We start from the raw sequence: 18,770 nt of genomic DNA on the forward strand, positions 1-18,770 counted from the left end.
ACTTTCTCTACCTTTTTAAAGGAGAATCAAACCAGCTTACAATCCCCTTCCCTTCCTCTCCCCACAGACACCTTGTGAGGTAGGTGAAGATGAGAGCATTCAGAGAGAACTGTGACTAGCCCAAGGTCACCCAGCTGGCTTCATGTGGAGGAGTGGGGAAACCAACCCGATTCACCAGATTAGAGTCCACCACTCTTAACCACCACACCACACTGGGTCTCAGGTGCTACTGGACTCTTGTTGTTTTCTAGACTACTTTCATGGACAGAGTAACATCCAGGCAGTTTACTCACAGAAGACGAAGATATAATCTTGTGGATCCAGTGCACACAACCATAAATTCCTTCCACCAATGAAGAAAGCTATCACAATATCCTCAGTTTGCTTGCAGTTCACTCCCTATTGGAATGTTTCCAATTAAGTCACCAGCCTTTCAGTTGAAGGGCCCATTACCAACCAACATTGGATGCCATTAGTGGTGCTGTCGGTCTCCTTTGAAGCATTCCTTTGAAGCATGCCTATGACACATATACTTGGTGCATGTCCAAGTGCCCAGGACTGCTGTCTAAGAAAACATGCTTGCAGCTCCCAGTGATCTGACCACAGGTACATAAATGATTGCTAAGCACTTGTTTTAATTTTTTTTAAATCACAGTAAAATGTATTTAGACTATGTAATATATTGCAAGTAAACCTAGATACTTGTAGGCTTTTGCCGTTTTGAACGGATTTACACCCCCCCACACCCTCGATAAATGGCCTTCCCACAGTTCTGGCCACAGACCTGGAGGGAGACTTTAGCCTTTTCTCTACATAAGGTCAAAGGCCATCGCCTCTCCTGTTCACCCCACACACATACACAAACACACAGTTTGCTATTTCGCTGACAATTTAGCACCCGAAGGGGCTACCTTCCTTTGCCTCATGAGACCACCTCTGCCTTTCAAAGTTTATTTGCAGCTTCGAGACAGCGAGGGAAAATCTAAACAGGGAAAATAAACTGCCATGGCTTCCCTGGGAACCTTGGGAAATATAGTTTGATGCATGTTGTCCTGAGTCCTCACAGAAATGCGGTATCCAGCATCGCCTGGAAAGAAGCCATGTCCCTGTTTCGGTGCATAATACAGCGACGTCAAGAAGTGCCCGTGTGAACACTGCAGCGTGGAGCAAAGCGCTACTGTACTTTTTTGCATGATAAACATGAAAATTATAAGCAGAATGTTCTTTGGGTGTTGTGTGTGAAAACACCCTCAGAGAAAAAAGCTAGGGCACCTTGCAAAATTTAAAGATCACACCGAAATGACTAAAAACAAGTCTGAACGAATGGAGCCTGATTCTCTCGCCTGACTCAGCCGGGCTTCTTCCCTCGAAAGATCTGAGTGAGATCAGAGAGAGAGTTTCAAAGGCCAAAGAAGTAACTGCAAAGAAACTTCTTCAATTGCTAAACCGAGAGGCATCCTCTCTCCATTGCCACGCCCCTCCTTGGGAAAGCCTTAGTGTGCCGGAGGGAAACTCCCATTAGGCTGAAAGTTAATTTTCATATATTTTATAAAGATGGTGGGAGGGGACATATCTGAGAGTGATTAAAGATTTTGTTGCATCATTCATGTGAAGGTTATGGCACATTTTCAAGACAAACCAGCTTTTTCCCTCAGTTCATTGGAGAAAATAATACTTAGCATTTAGAGTATTCAAAACATTCCACAAAAGCCTCGTCCAGTCGTTCCAGTTTTGACTATCCAGCCACACGAAAGGGGGAAATCACACTGCAATCCTCTCTATTATGTACTGGCCTCTTTTGTGTGAACGAGGCAACACCCGTGTTTTCCAGGTCCAGTACATACAATGGGAAACCCAGATCTTTGCGGCTACGTGTCGGCACAAACCCAAAGCTGAAAAATGCACGTGTTGCCCTGTTCACACAAACGACAACTGCACACATCGGAAGGATTGTGGGTTGCACACTCCTCCATTCCGTGAGGTTGGAGTACCAAAATCATAATGTCTGAACTAAACCATGCGGGTTTAGAGCTAAAACCATGCGGTGGTCTTTACCACGACAGAGGCAGTATTTATTAATCACCTCTCCAGAATGGGAAGGCTGAGAGCCTTGTGCCAGGCTGTTCATAGCAGACGTGAGATTCAAATCAGGGCCTTCCTAGAACGCCAGTGGCCATTCCTTTGGGCGCCCAGTTCCCGTGCTTTAGAAACAGAACGACACAAACAGAGCTACCCTGCCTTGCCAGATCATAATTCATCGAAGGCAACGGAAGCCCAGCTTGGCGAAGCAGGATGGGAAGGTAGGGGACCTCCTGTTGCCTGACTCCAGCATTCTGGTCCTGGAGAAGATGGGGGCGGTGGGTGACCCGGAGGCTTTTTCAAGTCCCTGATAATCATATCTATGTATTTTATTGTATTAAGTATTGATGACGTTGGCGCCCTGAGACCGGCCTACGCAGGGGATACAGGGTGGAATACAAACCGAAAAATAAATGTTGGCAGCGATTTCCGCAAGTTGAGTTTGTGTGTTAACTGCTGTCAAGTCACTTCCGACTCATGGCGACCCTATGAATCAATGTCCTCCAAAACATCCTATCCTTAACAGCCTTGCTCAGGTCTTGCAAACTGAGGGCCGTGGCTTCCTTTACAGAGTCAATCCATCTCTTGTTGGGTCTTCCTCTTTTCCTGCTGCCCTCAACTTTTCCTAGCATGATTGTCTTTTCCAGTGACTCTTGTCATAATGTGACCAAAGTTGTGTTTAGTGAAATATTGTTTGTCCACATCATACTCATCCCATGTTTTCGCCCTTTAAGAAAGCCCTGGAGACAGCCTGAAAATAATCAGGGTAAGTACAATGATTGCATCCATTAGAAATGGTAAACATTACATAGCAAAATGAGTCAGCAAAGAACAATAAAGTCTTATGGGTAATAGCAGCGCAATCCTGCCACAGCTGTGTGCGCAACTCATGAGTTGGTCTAAGAGGCACCACAGAAGGAAGGTGGCATACAGATCTCAAAGGGAGAGAGAGGGCTTCTATAATGGGGGAGGGGGTCTGAAAACAACCTGGCCAATGGGGAATATCATCCCCATAGCTGCCCCCCCTAGCTGGTCTCAGATCACTGTCGAGTTTAGAGGATTTTCCAGCCCTGATTTTTCAAGCTGCTGCTAAAAGCACAGAAGCAAAGCCAGTACAAAGGTGGATGGGGGTGAGAAACATACATCCCATATTCTCCCTGCCAGACACTTCCCCTTCTGGCGGTCTGACAATCTTGCACGGATGCCACTCAACCGCCTCACAGAGCAGGGTGCCACATGGGCCCAATCTGAGCTGCAGGAGCAATCTTTTAAGAACATAAGGCCATGCTGGATCAGACCAAGGTCCATAAAGTCCAGCAGTCTGTTTACAGAGTGGCCAACCAAGTGCCTCTAGGAAGCCCACAAACAAGGCAACTGCAGCAGCACCATCCTGCCTGTGTTCCACAGCACCTAATATAATAGGCATGCTCCTCTGATCCTGGAGAGAATAGGTATGCATCATGACTAGTATCCATTTTTACTGGTAGCCATGACTAGCCCTCTCCTCCATGAACATGTCCACTCCCCTCTTAAAGCCTTCCAAGTTGGCAGCCATCACCACATCCTGGGGCAGGGAGTTCCACAATTTAACTGTGTGTTGTGTGAAGAAAGACTTCCTTTTATCTGTTTTGAATCTCTCACCCCCCTGCTTCAGCCGATGACCCCACGTCCTAGTATTATGAGAGGGGGAGAGAAGCTCCAATCTCTCCATACCATGCATAATTTTATAGACCTCTATCATGCAGGCTGGCTCTTTCTCTGCGGGGTGGGTGTGTTGTTGTTTTTTAATGGTTTTTCAAGCCCGCCCCTTTTCCTGGTCCCCAGCAAAATGTGGCAAACGAAGGCCCACAGGTGGGTTCATAAAGGCGGGGGGATATTAATCCCAGCTGTCACAGTGAATCAGGCTTCCCCCCACCCCACCCCACCCCACCCCACCCCTGCAGCCGGGCTTGCACTGACGACGAGCCAATCCAACAGAGGATTCCAAAGCCCAGATCCCGGCGGGAGGTTTTTGGGGTGGAGCCTGAGGAGGGCGGGGTTTGTGGAGGGACTTCAATGCCATAGAGTCCAATTGCCAAAGTGGCCATTTTCTCCTGGGGAACTGATCTCTATCGGCTGGAGATCAGTTGTAATAGCAGGAGATCTCCTGCTAGTACCTGGAGGTTATTACCCAAATGACACACCTGTGCCGAGAAATTAGTTACAGCTGAAGTAGATTAATAGCATGTAGACTCCGTTTTTATATTTAATGGTCAATAGTCTATTTCACAAAACAATAATGAAATATCAACGTATTCACATGATCACATCACATGAAGCTGCCTTACACTGAATCAGACCCTTGGTCCATCAAAGTCAGTATTGTCTACTCAGACCAGCAGCGGCTCTCCAGGGTCTCAGGCAGAGGTCTTTCACATCACCTACTTGCCTAGTCCCTTTAACTGGAGATGCCGGGGATTGAACCTGGCACCTTCTGCGTGCCAAGCAGAGGCTCTACCACTGAGCCATGGCCCAGTGTTTTCTTTTGCATTCCCCCACTATTATTGGCCCGCCTCTTTGGTTTTATGTGTTTTGTGTAATAGTTATAAATATTATATCTAGGCAGCATAGAAATGCTTTAAATAAATGAATAATAAAAATTAATAAAAAGAAAAGCTGGTTTTTATACCCCACTTTTCTCTACCATAAGTATTTATAACAGTTGCTAATACTGACAACATTATTTCTAAGCTATTAATGAAATGCAAACAAATTTCCAACAGAAAAACACAAGCATTTCTATCAAGGCTATGTAATGGGCGTAAATGTAATGCCTTCATAGAAATGTTTGCGTTTCTCTGTTGGAAATTTGTTTGCATTCCATTACTAGCTTAGGCATAATGTTGTCAGTATTTGCAACTGTTGAAATTTGCAACACGTTGAAATTTCATTATTGTTTGGTGAAACAGACCATTGGCTAAGTGCTGCTCATTTCCTTCAGCAGTACCTGGAGGTTGGCAACCCCAGCTGCAAAGCAGCTCGCCCCCTCGGGCTGCAGAGTTTTTGCGCGGAGCGAAGCAGGGGGGGGGCGTTGAAATTCAAACCGCCCGCCGGGCCAATGGAAAGAGGCGAGGCGAAGCGGGGCCGGCGAGCCCCGGCCGGGGGAGCCACCTTAAGCAGGCGCCCTGCCAGCGGTGGGTTCCGCCCCCTCCCTCCGCCTGGCCGCGCTCATTGGTTTGCGCCGACGCCGCTCCGGCTCACAGCCCGCCTCGTCTGCACCGAAGCTGGCTAGAGGGAGGGAGGGGGGAGGGACTCCTCGGTGGGATTTGCTCCCAAGTAGGAAAAGTGGAGGGCAGCAGGAAAAGAGGAAGACCCAACAAAAGATGGATGGACTCAATAAAGGAAGCCTTCAATTTGCAAGATCTGAGCAAGGTTGTCCAAGACAGGACATTTAGGAGGACTTTCATTCATAGGGTCGCCATGAGTCGGAAGCGACTTGACGGCACTTAACACACAACACACACACACAGTCTTGCCTATTGTGAGTGTATGAGAGCAATTTTTGTCCAAATACTATACTTCCTTTTGTTTGCTATGGAATTTGTTTTCTACCTTCAGCTACCTTCTACCTGGAAAAGACAGTCATGCTAGGAAAAGTGGAGGGCAGCAGGAAAAGAGGAAGACCCAACAAGAGATGGATGGACTCAATCAAGGAAGCCACAGCCCTCGATTTGCAAGATCTGAGCAAGGCTGTCCAAGACAGGACATTTGGGAAGACTTTCATTCATAGGGTCGCCAGGAGTCGGAAGCGACTTGACGGCACTTCACACACACAAAGCTGCAGGAGCTGGGGGCTGTTTGGCCAGCTTTGGCACGCATCGGTTCCAGAAAGCCCCCCCCCCCAGTAAAGAGGGGAGATAACACCTCGGGTCTGGCTGCGGGCCAGGGACGCCAGTGCCGTCCGGGGAGCTCCCCGGCTCTTTGCGGGGCTGGGGAAACAGATGCGGTCCGGGGACCGAATGGGGCGAGCTTCCCCGAGACGCAAGCCGAGCCCGCTGGAGGGGGACAGGGTCGCCAGGTCCCTCTTCGCCCCCGACGGGAGGGGTTTGCGGGAGGGGAGGGACTTCCATAGAACCCAATGGCCCGAGGGCGGGGTTTGGGGAAAAGACTTCAGTGCCCTAGAGTCCAATTGCCCAAGCGGCCCTTTTCTCCAGGGGAGCTGATCTCTATCGGCTGCAGATCGGTGGTCGCAGCGGGAGATCCCCAGCTAGTGCCGGGAGGCTGGCAACCCGAGGGAGGGCCCCGCTGGCGCTTGCGACGGCCTCGAGGAAACGCGGCCCGGGCTCCTCCGCGGGGGCAGGAGCCAAGGCGTGTCTACTCGGGAGTAAGTCCAACCAGGCTCCGGCTGGCGAGTCTCTCTCTCTCTCTCGCAGGGCTTGGTGCGTAGACGGAGGGGGGGGGCATGAGCGCCCGTCGGGGGGAGGGGCTACGAGCCCTCCGGAGCCGCCCCCCCTCCCCCCGCCTTTATCCCGAGATTGGCGTTTCTCGGCATGGGGGAGGGGAAGTCCTCTTTGCTCCTCCCGCCGCCCCCCCGGCTCCGCGCCGTCGGAGCATAAACAACTGGCCGGGCGTGGCCCCAAGTAGGCGGGATCCGGCGCCGCGACGCGGGCAGGCGCAAGCCCCGGAGCCGGCCGGGGCTTGCTCGGGAGTAAGCGCCCCCGACGACGCTGGGGCTAAGCCCCCGGGGCAGTGGGACTCGCGACGCCGCCCCGCGGGGGTCCCTCCCCGAGCAGAGCGCCGGAGCTGCCCGGCAGGCAGCCTGGGGGAGAACCCCCAGAGACACGGATCTTTGGGCAGTAGCTAGACAGGTCGCGTGAACCTGCCTTCTACTGAACCAGACCCTTGGTCCATCCAAGTCAGTCTTGTCTACTCGGACCGGCAGCGGCTCTCCAGGGTCTCAGGCAGGGGTCTTTCCCATCACCTACTTGCATGGTCCCTTGAACTGGAGATGCCGGGGATTGAACCTGGGACCTTCTTCATGCCAAGCAGAAGCTGTCCCACTGAGCCACAGCCCCTCCCCTTATGAAGCTGCCTTATACTGAACCTGAACCTTGGTCCATCAAAGTCAGTATTGTCTACTCAGACCGGCAGCTGTTATCCAGGGTCTCAGGCAGGGGTCTTTCCCATCTCCTACTTGCCTGGTCCCTTTAACTGGAGATGGCGGGGATTGAACCTGGGACCTTCTGCATGCCAAGCAGATGCTCTAACACTGAGCCACGGCCCCTCTCCATGGCTCCTCCAGGGTCTCAGGCAGGGGTCTTTCCCATCACCTACTTGCCTGGTCCCTTGAATTGAAGATGCCGGGGATTGAACCTGGGACCTTCTGCATGCCAAGCAGAAGCTCTGCCACTGAGCCACAGCCCCTCCCCTTATGAAGCTGACCCTTGGTCCATCCAAGTCAGTATTGTCTACTCGGACTGGCAGCGGCTCTCCAGGGTCTCAGGCAGAGGTCTTTCACATCTCCTACTTGCCTGGTCCCTTTAACTGGAGATGCCGGGAATTGAGGCTGGGACCTTCTGCTCGCCAAGCAGATGCTCTGCCACCGAGCCACGGCCCCTCCCCAAAACATCCGTATTTTTTCTCCCTTGTGTGAACACATGAAGCTGCCTTATACTGAACCAGGCCCTTGGTCCATCGAAGTTCCCGCACTTGTATTCCCAGCAATGTATTAAGAGTTTGAAAATGTTATAAAAACTATTGTTCGCACTTTCTATGTCTTCCCACCGATGTATTAAGAGTTTGAAAACGTTATAAAAAATACTGTTCAAAAGCAGTTGCATCCAAAAACCCTTTTAAAGCGATGTTTTTAATAACATTTTCAAACTCTTACTACATCGCTGGGAATACAAAGTGCGGTAACCCCAGTATTGTCTTCGTTCCCAGACTGGCAGCGGCTCTCCAGGGTCTCAGGCAGAGGTCTTTCCCATCTCCTACTTGCCTGGCGCCTTTAACTGGAGATGCCGGGAATTGAGGCTGGGACCTTCTGCTCACCAAGCAGATGCTCTACCACTGAGCCAGGGCCCCTCCCCAAAACATCCGTATTTTTTCCCTTGTGTGAACGCATGAACACATGAAGCTGCCTTATACTGCATCAGACCCTTGGCCCATCCAAGTCAGCCTGCCTATTTGGGAGCAGAGAGTTAGCTGCTGAATTCTAGCCCCATTCCTGCAGCTTTAACCCTGTCATTTCTGAGTGGTGTACCGCAAGACGCTGATGTGTTTTTCTGAACACTGCTGGGTTGTGTGCCAAGAGAATGATGACACACAGAGAATGATGACACATAACAAAGTTCCCAACACAAAAGAGGCTACCATTCCAAACTGCAGTAGCACCTGGGTTCAAATCTTGCCTAAGGCAAAGGTATTGCTCATTTACTGGCGACCGTTTACTGTTGCCTTTGAATTTTGTATCCCTAGTACTATTTGTGTTGTTCACTGGATGTTCATTGGATGTCTTCAGTTTTATGATTACATTTTTCTCTCTCTTTCTTTGCTCTGTAATCCACCTTGAGTCTCAGTGAGAAAGGTGGGCTGTAAATAAACTAAATAAATACTACATGTGTGTATGGATGTTCTGGCCTTGATCCTTGTGGGGACAGAGATTTCTGCTAATCTATGAGGTGTAACTGCATAAGCCCCCAATGCAAGGATCCAAAAGTTCCCTGCTTTATTTTTGTACATAATTATGGACAGTGTATGGAAATTTGACTTTTTGCTTCCAGAATGCACACTTAAGCACATTTACTAGGGAGTAATGCCCATTGGGAAGAGCCCTGTTGTGCAGAGTGGTAAGCTGCAGTACTGCAGTCCAAGCTCTGCTCACGACCTGAGTTCGATCCCGGCAGAAGTCGGTTTCAGGTAGCCGGCTCAAGGTCGACTCAGCCTTCCATCCTTCCAAGGTTGGTAAAATGAGTACCCAGCTGGCTGGGGGTAAAGGGAAGATGACTGGGGAAGGCACTGGCAAACCACCCTGTAAAAGTCTGCCTATTAAACGTCGGGATGTGATGTCACCCCATGGGTCAGGAATGCACAGGGGACCTTTACCTTAAGCCCCATTGAGCCACCATGGTGTAGTGGTTAAGAGTGGTGGATTCTAATCCAGAGAAACGGGTTCAGTTCCCCGCTCATCTACATTAGGGTTCTCCCTGGGGGGACCTTGAGCAGGTCACAGTTCTCTCAGAACTCTGTCGACCCACACAGTGGCAGGCAATGGCAAACCACCTCTGGTCTCTTGCCTTGAAAACCCTACATGGTCACATAAGTCAGCTGTGACTTGAGAGCACACACAAGTCCCATTGAATCCTGTGGAATTTCCTTCTCTGCATGCACTAAAGTCTAAAGGGATAGGCAATTCACACATTACTTTCTGGATAGGTACATAAAGTAGACGGGTTTATCACAAGGTTGTCCGTGATTAGCAAACAAATGATGAAGTAATAAAATATACCATCACCTAGTTTTTTGTTTCAATGTAATTTGATGCCATTTTAATATATTTTATTTAAATTGATAATAGTTACGAAGTTTGTTTTAAATCTAGTATTGTGCATTGTTAATTTTAAAAATTGCTGTTGTTTTTGCCATCAGGTCACAGCTGACTTATGGCAAACCCGTAGGGTTTTCAAAGCAAGAGACTTTCGGAGGTGGTTTGCCATTGCCTGCTGCCGCATCACGACCCAGGTAGTCCTTAGAGGTCGCCCATCCAAATATTAGCCAGGGTCGGGGCTGAGAGTGTGTGACTGGCCCAAGGTCACCCAGCAAGCTTCCATGGCCCGAGTGGGGATTTGAACCTGGGTTTCCCAGGTCCTAGTCTGGCAACGTAACCATTACACCATGCTGGCTCTTGGGGGGGGGGGGTTGCCAGGTTTATACATGCCTCAGCCATGGCACACATAATTGTCCTGCTGGCTCTCAAAAAAGGAGAATGATTCAAGTCGCTTAGGGTCTCCACTCTTCAAGGGCAGCCCCACACAGAGTGCACCGCAGTAGTCTAGATTGGGTGTTTCATCCCTGAATTTATGTAAACCATAAAATGTGCAATCAGCTCTTGGTCTACTACCAGAGTACATAAGAGGCTGAGCTGGGACCAAGATAACCTGGCTTCAAACCTCACCTCTGCTGTGATTTCCCTTGGAAGCCTTCGGCCTCTCTATCTGAACACAGGAGATAATGACCTTCCTGGCAGTGTTAGCGTAAACATTCCTAAGATAATGTATTTGAAGCACTTTCAGCATTCTAATGTAGGGATGTTTAAACACATACAGGTTCAGCTCACATTCTGCTTGCTGGTCATGATCAGAGGGCCAAATTTTCAAGTCTGTTTGTCCGGTTACTTATTTGTTTATTGAATAACAGAAAACAAGGCATTTTCACAAAGCCCATGGAGAATCCTAGTTCCTCTTTCCCACAGGGGCGTGTCATTGCTCAGTAGCCAACCCCATGAAGAATAACGAGAAAATGTTCTTAAAGAAGTCTGACCATCTGGTGTTTTAAGTGCATATTACCAAGATAATTTCATGCATGCCTATTTTCAGAGAGCCTTATTAGAGGCGAAGTTCCTCCCCACCCCCATACACACACACTCCATTTAATTAAGTTGCCCCATCCATCCACAAAGGAGAATTGATTTCACCTACGGTGCCAATGCAAAAGCCAAAGAAAACGAAACCACCACCATCACTACTGCGCAGCCACAAAGCTGTTCAGCAGCTGCTCAGATCACATAGTCAATCAACTTACCAGCAACTGGGGCTGTCCAGCAGTATCTCTGCCCACTGAATGTGTTTGCTGTGAAGTTCACAGCAGACCTATTCTAAAGGGCAACAAATAAGTATTATTAACCCCAGACTGGCCGTTACTGCTGCTGCATGTCTGCTTCTGACCTATAGCATCTATTGCAACCTACAGCATCTGTGTTAAAAAAACATGAATTTGTTGAATTAAGTTGTTACTACCCCTGTAGGATGACACGTACGCAGCACCCTCCACCAGAATTCAACAGAAGTTACAGAGCAGCTGTGCTTGCTAGATCACTCCCTAGGAATTTTGTTGCAGCTATTCCTGCTAGGCCCTGACCTGGATGGCCCAGGCTGGCCTGATCTCGTCAGATCTCAGAAGACCTCCAAGGAATGCCAGGGTGGTGATGCAGAGGAAGGCAATGGCAATCCGCTTCTGCACATCTCTTGCCTTGGAAGCCTTACTGGGTTGCCATGAGTCAGCTGTGACTTGACAGCACCTTACACACACGCATTCCTGCTAGGCATAAATCTGGAGCAAATCCAGGCTGTTGCTCATTTGGATCCTCACATCGATTCCTACCATTGGTTCTAGACACCTTAAGCATGACCAGCGCCCCTTCCTTTCGCAGAGTAGCCAACTTCCAGGTACTAGCTGGAGATCTCCTGCTATTACCACTGATCTCCAGCCGATAGAGATCAGTTCCCCTGGAGAAAATGGCCGCTTTGGCAATCGGACTCTATGGCATTGAAGTCCCTCCCCTAACCCAGGGCTCTGCCCCAAAAACCTCCAGCTGGTGGCAAAGAGGAACCTGGCAACTCTATCCTTTCAAGTGAACTGCGCTGACTGCACAGCATGCAAATAGATCTCAGATTAGGGCGGGGCTTGTTGTAGTGACTGCTCAGGATTGTGAAGCAGTTATGTTTCCTCAAACATTTCTAGGAAGGACGTGTGGTTTTTTTTTGGGGGGGGGGTCTCTTTCCCAGGTGAAAAGTAGCAAGCTCCCCATATGTATTCTACCCTTCTTTTCCCTGATAAGGTGCCCCGTGGCGCAGAGTGGTAAGCTGCAGTACTTTGGAAGTTGGTTTCAGGTAGCCGGCTCCAGGTCGACTCAGCCTTCCATCCTTCCGAGGTTGGTGAAATGAGTACCCAGCTTGCTGGGGGTAAAAGTGTAGATGACTGGGGAAGGCACTGGCAAACACCCCCCCCCCCCCGTAAAACAAAGTCTGCCTAGTAAACGTCGGGATGTGACGTCACCCTGTGGGTCAGGAATGACCCGGTGCTTGCACAGGGGACCTTTACCTTTTTTTCTTCTTCTACCTGATAGTCTCTCCCCTACCCTCACCACTAAAGAAATGCAGGAAGAGAAAGCAAACATACAAACCCGTTGATTTTCCTGTTGTACTCTGAAATACAGAAGAAGGGGGCAAAGGAAGCTTTGGTGTATATATCTGGGAAGTGAACAACCCTCCCTCCCCCAACACCAGGATTTATGAAATACACACAACAACGATATCATTTAATAGATATATTTATATTTACGTATGGCAGTTTTCTTTATTGATTGCTTGATGTAAAACAATATCAGTTGGCAACAGTTTTCATACATTATAAAAAAAATACTAAACTTGGCTCAGTCTGCAATCATTTAAGGACAGCCATATTAATTAACAAATCCCCCCCAAACAAAAACTAAAACAAAACCCTACCAAATAGAGCATTTACAAATGCACCCAAAAAAAACCACGCTGCCACTTTGGCTTTATGGGAAAATATCTTATTCTAGATTTTAAAAAATCTTTTAACATAAATAAGTTAGTATAATTTTCTCAGTGTCTTTACAAAGTTATGTACACAGGCACATTTCAAAAAAAACTAAAAAAAAACATACAGGAAACTTAAAAATACTGTTCAGAGATGTAGTATTCCTTTTTGTTTACCCATCTGCAGATATCAGAGAATTGAGCAAGATGACCGTAGGGCAAAGGTCTGGATACTGTCGACTGCCCCTCTTTTTCCATTCCCAATCATGAATTTTAAATTGTTTTTTGAAATTATCTAAAGTATTATAGACAGCAAACACATTGTAGAGAAGGAAATATAAAGGGTCCCAGAAAAAAAGCCCTTCATTCTGCTACATAATGGAAACAAGAATTCCTACATACAGATTTAGGACACGGTGACTGAAATTAGTGCGCTCTTTCACACTCACATTCATTTTGCGGGGGCGGGGGGGGAATTCCCTGCAGGAAATGTGCCCCGAACAAGGAGAAATGTTATCAGCAGATTCTATCCTGCTGTAGCCCATGTTAACACGCTGATATTTTGTTTCAAAAAGGTCCTGGGTCCCTTTGAGAAATACATCCTTAGAAAACCATTTTAAAAAAGCAAACTGCTTCTCCCCGTACAAATTCTCTGCTTGCTGGATTTGGGAAGCAGATTTAAAACCCATCACCTTTTACCATCCCCAACCCTTCCTAGAACCAACAGAGGGAGACAGAAAGAGACAGGGAGGGAGGTTTATGTGCTACATACAGTAATAACTATATACACAGGTAGTACAATGAAGCAAATGAGGAATGTCCTAATTGCAGAATGCTACATCCAAGGCTTTAAGAGGCAGATCTTTTAAGAGTGCCTGGCTTTAGTGTTAGGTGTGATTTGTTTCAGTGCTTGCGAGAGTTCTCCATCCCATGGAGAACCAATGATATGTTGTCTTTTTTCTTTCGTTTACGAACTCTGCATCTTCCTTGCTTCATGAACCCAATGCCTCCAAAGAACAAGGAAGTGAATATTGTGAGTTCTGCAATTAAAAAAGAAAAGCATGGGTCAGGAAGGAGCACAATGCTTCATTTCGAGACTAGAGGATGAGAAATCCCAGGGGGCTCCCAGATCCCTTGGTTGGCCCAGGCTGACAGTGAAATGAGAGGATGCGTTTTTGGTGCGGCAGCAGAAAAAACTGTAGAGCCACCAGGACTTGCTAGAGGTAGTTAGCTTCGGCAGGCCAGATAAAACCAGACACTGCATCTTCAGAAACCTTTAGGCTCCGGCAGGATCCGCCCACAGCCTGTCAGGTCATTTATTTATTTATGCAGCACCATCTATGTCTAGAGATTCAAGAGCAAAAAGACCGGTATCTGCCTGCAAGGAACTTACAATCTCGATTTGACAGCAAGGGGCGGGAGGGAAGGGGGTTGTGTCCCGGCGCCCAGGCTAAACCCACTGGTTCCATCCAGGGGAACAACATTTTTGAACGGAAAAGTTGGCACAGCTACTCGCAGGTGGAACGCAGCTATGCTGGACTGAGGCACCCCTCCGAAATGTGACGTGGTGCATCTTTCTTGTTTTCCAGGAGTGGGGGAGGAATTGAAAGCCAGACAGGGTGGGGAGAGATCTGCCTCACACCACTCTTAAATGGGACTGGTCCACAGCAAAGCTTTCACTTCCCTTTCCAACATCCAAGTAAACAATTAGTAGTAGTTCAACTTTCACACATGTGCTGCTCGGGTGAGCAGGAGTACCTCACAGGACGCGCTTGTTCAAACTGTCTAATTCCAAACTTTCTCTCCTCGGCCAAATGGCAAATCTCGTCTGTGTGCTTTCTTAGAATACTCCAGCTCTGGAAAACTCCACGCCCCCACCACACCTCCCAAACGCCCGCCCTGAACTAGTTTTACTTCAAATGCAGTTTGGAATCCCCATCAAAGAAAATGCCCACGATTTAACGCTTTAAAATGAACCAGCCTCAAAAGAAGGTTGAAAATAAGGTTTGGTTGCTGTTCTACCCTCCTCAGCCCTCGAAGCCCCATCAACGGTGCAACCGGGAAGGCTGCAGTACTAACCACAAGGGTCTACTTCTGAGTAAACAGAACTGAGCATTAGGAGGTGGCTCAAGGATTGCAGACAACGGCCATTTACGAATGGGAGGCTTTCCCTTGGATTTGCAGCTCTCTCGATGCACATTTTCCCCATCCAAATTCTCAAAACTCTGCACGGGGCTTATTTTTGAGTTTTGGGAATTCGGATGGAGAAGATGTGCGAGAGCGCACCAAATCCAAGGCAAAACCTCCCCTTTGCAGAGGCCTACATGTTCTTAATCTTAAACCCAAAGGAAATAGTTTGTTTTTTGCAGTTTCAGAGGGAGCACAATCACAAAACAAATATTTTTGGGCACACTCATTAATGGTGGCCGGCACCCTGGCGCTAAACATTCATGAAGCCCGATCCTGTTTACCGAAGCCCACCTTGGTTGTACAGCTTTGCTTTCAAATAACGCTGAACTCCCACTGAAAGCACGGCGGTCGGTGGATCAGGCTGCAGGTGTGCTTAAGGCTGCAAAACAAGATCCACGAGAGAGCTCGTCCCATAAACTCCCGGCGGCGCAAGAAGTCAAATCCAGCGTCGAAATGGAAAACGGTCTACCGGAGCCCTGAACTCTCACGGAGCATTCTCAGAACTCCAACCCCGGCAGAGACGGGGGGCGTTGGGAAACGGCCCCACCTTTTCTGCCAGCTACACAACTTTCAAGCAGATGCGAGCAGGAAGGAAACCCACCAAGTAAACAATCTACGTTTGATGCCGTCTGGGGCTGGATTTCTTGGGCGTTTGTTCCACTGAGCTGGCACTGGGAGAGTCTTCTGGAATTACTTCTGTTGCGTTGGCTCTTTTGTTTTGATGAGAAGAATCTGGGGAGGGGGAACGGAAAAGGAAAAAAGCGCCCGTAAAGAGAGGGAAATATATCTTAAAATACCTTTTGCTGCTTAGTGTTGGGGTCAATACCAGGCTTAGAGTGAAGGGGGGCTCATGAGAAAGCCCACGGGGCATCTCCTATTGCCCCCCCCCCCGGGGCCCAGTCATTAAATATGCACAATTTGTCGCATCAGGATGGATGCAGGAGGGGGCACGACAGTTGTTCTGGCTGCAGAGTTTTACCACCAGCCTTCACCCTCCGCATCGCCTTGCTCAAGACAGCAATCCAAACTGCTTGTCCTAGAGTATTCCCACTAGCCTCCCACTGAAAAAGCCCCGCCGTTTATTTACTGCACGCTTCGGTCCCCCTTTTCTCAACCAGGCTGGAGCTGGCCGCTAACCTCCACTTTTCCTTAAATGCTCCTGTCCAAAAACAAGAGAGCCCTGCAAAGAACGGACACCCTTTTCGAGGGGGTCAAGCCCGCTTGGTCAGAGAGGCTTTCCCTGGGGTGAAGCCCCCCCCCACAATAAGCCTTTGGCTGGGGCCGCCCCACTGAAACTGACACGCCTGCCCCAAATCGCATGTTAGTTTGAAGTCAGCCCTGTTGACTTCAAGGAACCACCAAGTCTTGAGCAACACTCCTCAACAGGAGTTGCGCTTTTGGATCAGCCCCCAGGTTTTAACCTGTCTTTAGTTGGGGGGGGGGGTAGGGAGAGACATAAAAGCCCAAGTGTCAATACTTCGGCCAATGAGATAATCCTGCCTCTGTCCCCCTGAGCTTCTCGGGAGTAAGAGCGAAAAGGCCAAGTGTCAAGCCTTCGGCCAATGAGATAATCCTGCTTCTGTCCCCCTGCGCTTCTCGGGAGTAAGAGCGAAAAGGCCAAGCGTCAAGCCTTCGGCCAATGAGATAATCCTGCCTCTGTCCCCCTGCGCTTCTCGGGAGTAAGAGCGAAAAGCCCAAGTGTCAAGCCTTCGGCCAATGAGATAATGCTGCCTCTGTCCCCCTGCGCTTCTCGGGAGTAAGAGCGCGGAGGCAAGCCGCTGTTATTTATCTCCCGCTCGGAGCTCGCGCTCCGCTACCTGCCGGCAGGTTCGGCGCCGCGACGGAGCCTCCGCGTTCAGGCGCAGTCTACCTCCGAGTCGCGTGAGAACACCGGGCGGGGTTCCCACGCCCGGGGTCTCCAGCTGGCCGCTCGAGGAGGCAGGGGGGGGGTGGTCGTTCGGGGCCAGCGCGCCAGGACCCACCCCGGGGGAGCCGTAGAGGCGCCTTACCGTCGGGCTCGGCGGGCCGCTTCCTGGGCTGGGCGGGCGGCGCGGCCTGGGGCGGCTCGGCGGCGGGGCGCGGGGGCCCCCCGTCGCCGCCGTCGCCGTGGCCGGGTCGGGCGGCGCGGAGCCGGGGGGGCCGGCTGTAGAAGTCGGGCAGGGCGTGGGGGTCGAGGGCCTGCCACTCGTAGCGGCCGCCGAGGGGCCGGTGGCGCTGGAAGTCGAAGTTCCAGGCGGCGCGGCCGGCCTGGGCCAGCTGGCGGCGGTGGCGGCGGAGCTCGCGGGCCAGCTCGTCGCGGTCGACGGGGCCGAAGAGGCTGCGGCAGGCCGAGGGCTTGGGCGAGGCGTCCGGGCGCTCCAGGGCCGGGCTGCCGCCGGACGACAGGCGGACGCGCGACATCGACCCCCGGGCGGGGAGCCGGCCCGACGGCGGCGGCGGGGACGGCGGCGGCGGCGGCGCGGGAGGGAGCTCCAGGCGGAGGGGCGCGCCGCCGGGCATCGGCCGCCGGGGCGGGCGGGCGGGCGGGCGGAGGGTCCCCGGGGGAGGCCGGAGCCGAGCGCGCCGCCCCGTCGGAGCGCCTCTGCCTGCCCGGCGCCGCCGATCCGCCCCGGGGAGACGCAGCACCCAGCTGCCCGGCGAACCCCGATGGCACAGCGCGGCGCTGGAGGGAGGCGGGCGGGCGGGCGGGGGCCGGGGCTTCCCCCCCCTTCTTCTTTAAAGGTCGGACGGGGGGGGAAACGAGGAGGAGGAGAGAAGGGGGGCACGAACCAGCCGAGCCTCTCTTTTTCCTCCCCCCTCCCCACCCCGCTCGCCCAATATGGCGATGGAAAGGAGGCTGGCCCGGGAGGAAACGCTCGGCACGGGCCGTCGGTTTAAAGGGCGGCGGCGCGCCATTGGCTCCCTCCGCCGCCCGGGCGCCGCCCAGCCGCGACGCGCTCCGGCCTGGGGGCGAGGCCGCCCCCCCCCCCCCGACTAAAGGTGGCCCGGCCGCGATGGGGACGGCTGGGCGGCTCCCGCTGGGGCGGCCGGGGCGGGGAAGGAAGGGGCTTCGGGCGGCGTCGGGTTTAGGGCTGCCGCTCGTCGCCTCCGATTTGGGAACGCTGCGAATTGTGGCCCGGGGCTGGGCAGCCGGGTCCTGGAGAATGAATAGCCTGCGAGAACCAAGGAACTCTGACCGTGAAAGCCTTCCACAATATAATGAACAGCCTGGTTTGGAAATCATAAGATATGAAATATTAATTCTACATGCTATGCTTCTTTTCTTCATCCCTATGGGAGGTTATTACCGCTGGCGAAGGCTTTCACGGTCAGAGTTCATTGGTTCTTGTAGGCGATCCGGGCTGTGTGACCGTGGTCTTGGTATTTTCTTCCCTGACGTTTCGCCAGCAGCTGCGGCAGGCATCTTCAGAGGAGTCACCCTGAAGGACAGGGTCTCTCAGTGTCAGGTGTGTAGGAAGAGTAATATATAGTCAGAAAGGGGTTGGGTTTGCAGGACAACGATTCAGCTCAAACCCAACCCCTTTCTGACTGTATATTACTCTTCCTACACACTTGACACTGAGAGACCCTGTCCTTCAGTGGGACTCCTCTGAAGATGCCTGCCGCAGCTGCTGGCGAAACGTCAGGAAAGAAAATACCAAGACCACGGTTACACAGCCCGGATCACCTGCAAGAACCAGTATTACCACTGGCTTTGAAAGCTTGCATTGAAACAAGTGTACTTGTTAAGACTCAAACTAAAGGGGACTGATAATTCACAGTGGTTAGCTGTGTTAGTCTGTCTGCAGTAGCAGAAAGAGCAAGAGTCCAGTAGCACCTTAAAGACTAACAACAATATTTTCTGGCAGGGGGTGAGCTTTCGTGAAAGCTCATCCCCTGCCAGAAAATATTTTTGTTAGTCTTTAAGGTGCTACTGGACTCTTGCTCTTTTCTAATTCTACATGGTATGCTTCTTTTCTTCAT

The 18,770-nt window shown here is 50.9% G+C and overlaps 1 protein-coding gene across 1 annotated transcript; it reads right to left on the minus strand.

The window, feature by feature from the left end:
- Positions 1 to 15,355: 15,355 nt before the first annotated feature.
- CDKN1B (cyclin dependent kinase inhibitor 1B) lies at positions 15,356 to 17,207 on the minus strand. Its single transcript, XM_056862759.1, has 2 exons — positions 16,817 to 17,207; positions 15,356 to 15,539 (listed from the first exon to the last, which is right to left on the minus strand). Exons 1-2 carry the CDS (start codon positions 17,205 to 17,207, stop codon positions 15,421 to 15,423), a joined length of 510 nt encoding a protein of 169 aa, XP_056718737.1. The 3' UTR covers positions 15,356 to 15,420.
- Between the last annotated feature and the right edge of the window lie 1,563 nt (positions 17,208 to 18,770).

This window comes from Euleptes europaea, chromosome 17 (assembly GCF_029931775.1).
Source record: "Euleptes europaea isolate rEulEur1 chromosome 17, rEulEur1.hap1, whole genome shotgun sequence".
Lineage (NCBI taxonomy): Eukaryota > Metazoa > Chordata > Lepidosauria > Squamata > Sphaerodactylidae > Euleptes > Euleptes europaea.

Excerpts from the sequence above, each read along its gene's own strand:
- CDKN1B (XM_056862759.1), bottom strand. The coding sequence starts at position 17,207 with ATGTCGCGCGTCCGCCTGTCGTCCGGCGGCAGCCCGGCCCTGGAGCGC. Across the intron at positions 15,540-16,816 it reads GCGGCCCGCCGAGCCCGACG|ATTCTTCTCATCAAAACAAA; the intron begins GTAAGGCGCCTC and ends CCCCCTCCCCAG.